We start from the raw sequence: 6,000 nt of genomic DNA on the forward strand, positions 1-6,000 counted from the left end.
AATGCAGACATTTTAACATTAAAAACAAACACACAACTCTAATCTGGTACAGTACTAAAAATGGCCACCAGCTACAATTACTTTCTCCTGCAAGTAGTTAACTGAAAGTTTTTTTAAATTGAAAACACACATATGGCATCCACCGAGTGTTGTCCTGTCGCGTCTTCTTTATATTATTGCCGAGAAGATGCAAAATAATGAAAATAATAAAATCATTAATTACCAAAATAATAGAGAAAGTCAACACCACATTGCAAATAAACATTCATTCCAAATAAAGAAGCAGGGCGCGTCCGAGGGTGAGTATATACCTAATAAGAATATAATCACCCTCGGACGCGCAATGCTTATTTCCAACAGCCTTCCTTCCTAAGAATCAGCCCTTCCGTCGTGTAGAGAGACGTTGTGTTACACTCCAAGGTGTTCCCCAGGTTGCCTTTCCTGAGCTTCGATCTTCCGGCTCTCGTTTAGTAGTTCTTGGAAACTACTCTGCATTAGGCCTTCAAATTGGGTATGGGGTGTAGAGAGATGGTGTGTTCCACTCCAAGGTGTTCCCCAGGTTGCCTTTCCTGAGCTTCGATCTTCCGGCTCTCGTTTAGTAGTTGTTGGAAACTACGCTGCATTAGGCCTTCAAATTGGGTATGGGGTGTAGCGAGAGGGTGTGTTACACTCCAAGGTGTTCCCCAGGTTGCCTTTCCTGAGCTTCGATCTTCCGGCTCTCGTTTAGTAGTTCTTGGAAACTACACTGCATTAGGCCTTCAAATTGGGTATGGGGTGTAGAGAGAGGGTGTGTTACACTCCAAGGTGTTCCCCAGGTTGCCTTTCCTGAGCTTCGATATTCCGGCTCTCGTTTAGTAGTTGTCGGAAACTACGCTGCATTAGGCCTACAAATTGGGTATGGGGCGTAGAGAGAGGGTGTGTTACACTCCAAGGTGTTCCCCAGGTTGCCTTTCCTGAGCTTCGATATTCCGGCTCTCGTTTAGTAGTTGTCGGAAACTACGCTGCATTAGGCCTACAAATTGGGTATGGGGTGTAGAGAGAGGGTGTGTTACACTCCAAGGTGTTCCCCAGGTTGCCTTTCCTGAGCTTCGATCTTCATGCTCTCGTTTAGTAGTTGTCGGAAACTACGCTGCATTAGGCCTACAAATTGGGTATGGGGTGTAGAGAGAGGGTTTGTTACACTCCAAGGTGTTCCCCAGGTTGCCTTTCCTGAGCTTCGATCTTCCGGCTCTCGTTTAGTAGTTGTTGGAAACTACGCTGCATTAGGCCTTCAAATTGGGTATGGGGTGTAGAGAGATGGTGTGTTCCACTCCAAGGTGTTCCCCAGGTTGCCTTTCCTGAGCTTCGATCTTCCGGCTCTCGTTTAGTAGTTGTTGGAAACTACGCTGCATTAGGCCTTCAAATTGGGTATGGGGTGTAGCGAGAGGGTGTGTTACACTCCAAGGTGTTCCCCAGGTTGCCTTTCCTGAGCTTCGATCTTCCGGCTCTCGTTTAGTAGTTCTTGGAAACTACACTGCATTAGGCCTTCAAATTGGGTATGGGGTGTAGAGAGAGGGTGTGTTACACTCTAAGGTGTTCCCCAGGTTTCCTTGCCATTGCTTCGGTCTTCCGACTCTCGTTTAGTAGTTGTAGAAAAGTACACTGCATTAGGCCATACAAAATGGGTATGGGGTGGAGAGAGATGGTGTGTTACACTCCAAGGTGTTCCCCAGGTTGCCTTTCCTGAGCTTCTATCTTCAGGCTCTCATTAAATTGTGGTTAAATGGAACAACTGCATTTGGCGTACTAGTTGGTTTGGGGCCTACTATCGGTGTCTGCCACTCCTTGCTGTTCTCCTCCACTGAACAAAGCTGTGCCGCCTGTTTACTACGGTTGCCAATTTTGAACTGCATTTCGACTACTTACTGATTTGGCCCTACTCTCTGTGTCAGCCTCTCATTCCAGTTGTCCTCCACTGCAATGCCCCCTGGTTATTCCTGTGTTACCAATTTTGAACTGCATTTAGCCCACTTTCTTCTTTGGGCCTATATCTGTGTTTCCACTTCATCGTGCCCATTGCCCAGCCAGTGATAGATGAGTCTGCTGGTACATTGACCCATAACGCAACATTCCCCGTGCACGCTACACAACAACATTGTGACCCTGCTGAAAGTCAGGTTGCTCTTCCCGCATACCATACCACCTTACACGGGGACAAAGAGGAAGGTGCAGATGAAAGTGCAGGTTCCTTCATCAGGTGGGGGGAGGAATACTAGTTGGCGACGTCACTGGCACAGGGCCTCTCATAGTACGCAAAAGTGTTGCTGCCGGTGGGAGGCGCCCCCGCCGTGCAAACACACCGCTGTACTTTGAGGGGCCCTGTGCCAGTGCCAATGCCAACGAGTGGGCCCCCCCTGCTTGCTCAGGTTCACAGCACTTGCAAAGTTGAAATACTTACCTCTCCCTGCTCCACTGCCGTGACGTGGTCCAGATTTCCTGGGCCCACTAATTACTTGAACCAGCCCTACCCCCCACAACTTTAGCCAAATGACCCCCAATTTCAAATGCCTTCCAATTATTATAAGGTAAATTACGCTTGACAAGCTTCATTAAGAAGAATGGATGGTTTTGACATTAAAATGGCCACTCTAGGTGTTTTCCTGGCCCCCACTCACTGCCGACTATGCTGCCCCATTGACTTGCATTGGGTTTCGTGTTTCGGTCGATCCCGACTTTACGTCATAATCGGCCGATTTCACTCGACCCGACTTTGGACATAGTCGGGTTTCGCAAAACCCGGCTCGACTCTAAAAAGGTCAAGGTCGCTCAACTCTAGTCCTGATCATTCCCAGCGACCATCGATCTCCCAGCAGGGGCCTGATCGTTGGTTGCTGTCACACATAACGATTTCATTAACGATATCGTTGCTACGTCACAATAAGCAACGATATTGTTAAAGAAATCATTATGTGTGACGGTACCTTTACAAATGGAGTGGCAGTGGGAATGATTTTCTTAGTTATCTGGAGTCCATCAGGTGGAGGTGTGAATTGTATCCATGTAGTGACTCATAAATCCAGGTGTTAAATTGAGTCCTAGTGTCTCAAAGAATCTTCAGTAGTTTGAATTCTCATATTTCTCTCTCTCTGTCATCCTTAAAATGACCTTTTAGCAATAAGACTTTTAAGTCTCTCATACAATGTCCAGGTCCAGAGAAATGTTTTCCCACAGGCGTCTCCCCAATATGAGCCAAGCACAAAACAGCTTGATAGGGCTCAGTTCTGTAGCGATATCGAGGAATTCTTCCACAGATTGCGACCCAAAGAATTCTTTCATAACAGATATCACATCACAAGATGTGAACGACACAGCAAAAAAGAAAAAGAGGACAAACTGGACCCCGCAACCTGGCCACAACCAAACTCTGGATCACTACATTGACTGTTTCCGTAAAAAAGTTAAATCTGACATTTTGGACAGATACCATAAAGTGCCGCAAAATATCACTATGGAAGAAAGAAAAGCCATACAATCCTTAAAAGCCAATAACAATATCATCATCAAACCAGCAGACAAAGGAGGAGCTGTAGTCACAATGAGCACGACAGATTACATCCAGGAAGAAAACAGACAACTCTTGGATATAAAATACTACACTCCACTTCAGGGAGATCCGACCAAAAAATACACAGAGGAACTAACACATATCATCAATGGATTTGATTCTACTTCATCCTCAATGCTGGAACTAACACCAGACAATCCCCTTGATGGTTCTTGCTTTTTTTTTTTACCATTGTGGTTATTGACATTTTGCACCTCTCCTGTGCCGTTATTCGTTTGTATTCTTATACATACTCCATACCTATTAGATCTTCAAGTGGCACATGTTGTCAGCACAATGCACTTTTTGAGCATACCTACATAACTATCATTATGTTTTTGCCTTGGGTTTTATTGCCTGTTTTTACTGTGGTGCCTTCCTTGCTCTTGGTTGACCACTGTCATTTTCCTGTGATTACCCTTTTGTTATGTTTGTTTCTGTATTTTAATGGTATTTAATAAAGTTTTGTACATTTAGTGGTTACTACTCACCTGGGTAGTCACATGTAGGAATCTCCTCTTTACACCACTCATCACCCCTCACATATGTCTCTGTAGTATTAATATGGGTCAGAACTTCACTCTAAAACAAAAAGTCACAGATAGATGGAAAAGTCATATCAATGATCAACTCTAATCCTGCCATCTCCATCGTTCTCATTACACAAGTATAAAACATAATACTGGGGGATAAAACAAGACTGAGCACAAGATCTTCACAACATCTACACATCATAGGTGAGATCTCAGGACACCTCTCTCCATCTACCTGATGATTCTGAGGAACATCGGGATCTTCTTGTTTACAGTCCTGTGGAAGAAGAGGACGGGGACATCTCTCTGGTGTTGTCCTCTTACTGGATAGATCTGGAGGAAACACATACAGGGACTGAATTCATTCTTCACATACAGATAATTATAGGCCGTGTGTATTTAGTCCTGTCTATTACCTGGTGATGTGAGGGGCCGGAGAATCTCCATTATGACGTTCTTGTACAGATCTTTGTGTCCTTCTAAATACTCCCACTCCTCCATGGAGAAATAGACGGCGACATCCTGACACCTTATAGGAACCTGACACATACAATGATACCGTCATCCCCCGATCCCTTCATAGTGTTACTGTACAATGTCCCAGCAGTGTCACCTCTTCAGTCAGCAGCTCAATCATCTTGTAGATGAGTTCTAGGATCTTCTGGTCATTGATGTCCTCATGTATCAGGGAGTAAGGTGGAGGCCCTGTGATTGGGCTCAGGGGTCTTCTGCATCCTTCAGACACAGGGTCCTGACAGCGCTCACTAGAGGTCTTCTTCACTACTGTGTAATCCTGGTTATGGAGAGACACATGAATAAATCTCACTACAGACATTTCCAGACTCCTCACCTCTCCAGTTCTGTCCATCTGTTATTCCCATAGATAAGAATGATGTAATGTGACGTCATCAGAATCTCTCACCTCTCCAGTAAGACGGAAGAGAATCTCTAGGGTGAGGTGTAATATTTTCTCTACCATCTGGTCTCTGTCCATATCCATATTTGCTGGGTAAATCAGGAAAATTCTCTTATGTAGATCTTCACTGAGAGGATCCGATATTGTAGATACCTGAATGAGAAGAAGATGAGCCTATGTAACATCATAAAAATCCTGTGTAATAATACAATTACGGGAGATAATAAGGGAAACATATGAGGAGATTAATTAATTTTACAGTATTTCGTTTTCTTCTCTACATCTACTAATAAAACCTATATATTTTAGGCCACAGACAACAAGCAGTTTCTTCCTCGGAGTCGGCAGCTGAGTACGTTCCTCATAGACTCATCTTCCATAACGCTAATTCTCGTCTCATTTACCGACACTGGAATCGGCATTAGCAATACTGCAGGAGATATTCATTACACGTGACAGGAGAAATAACTACTTCATGATGAGGATGACATCTTCATCTTCTACTACGACTCTAAAAACATATTTGTCCCGAGTCCGTCACTGACTCCATCACCACCGGCCGTCTATATGAAGGTTTCCCGTCTTCCCCGCACTGTAATCTTCTATCACGTTAGATCTCAGGTCTGATTCACACACAGAAGTTTGAGGCTTTTAAAAAAGCTTTTTTATAAGAGCATCAAGACAGGAGTAATTTGATGCCAACATCTCCATGTAGGCTTCCATATATTACATGAACAACACCAAAAAAAGGTGTGAAAATATTCCAAAAATAATCAAAACAACGGAATAAAGAAAATCAGCACTCACCCATTTTAGAAGATACTTCAGTCCTTTTTCATTTTCATTTGATTCAGGACAATGACAAAAAGTGCAAGCTGAAGCATCTTCTAAAAGGTGTGAGTGCTGACTTTCTCCATTCCGTTATCTTGAATACAAAAATTATATTGAGGATGATGGTACTGTGGGAA

At 43.9% G+C, this 6,000-nt stretch overlaps 1 protein-coding gene across 1 annotated transcript in view; it reads right to left on the minus strand.

Annotated features, from left to right (window-relative positions):
• Positions 1-5,179, minus strand: part of LOC138666938 (zinc finger protein 182-like) — a 52,774-nt gene extending 47,595 nt beyond the window's left edge. Inside the window, exons 1-5 of the mRNA XM_069755133.1 lie at positions 5,039-5,179; positions 4,730-4,909; positions 4,533-4,656; positions 4,352-4,449; positions 4,075-4,165 (exon numbers count right to left, since the gene is read on the minus strand). Of these exons, the coding sequence (XP_069611234.1) occupies positions 4,075-4,165; positions 4,352-4,449; positions 4,533-4,656; positions 4,730-4,909; positions 5,039-5,116 (571 nt within the window). The 5' untranslated portion in view covers positions 5,117-5,179. The remainder of the gene's footprint in view (positions 1-4,074; positions 4,166-4,351; positions 4,450-4,532; positions 4,657-4,729; positions 4,910-5,038) is intronic.
• Positions 5,180-6,000: the final 821 nt, after the last annotated feature.

The sequence above is a fragment of the Ranitomeya imitator genome, chromosome 2, assembly GCF_032444005.1.
Source record: "Ranitomeya imitator isolate aRanImi1 chromosome 2, aRanImi1.pri, whole genome shotgun sequence".
NCBI classification, from domain to species: domain Eukaryota; kingdom Metazoa; phylum Chordata; class Amphibia; order Anura; family Dendrobatidae; genus Ranitomeya; species Ranitomeya imitator.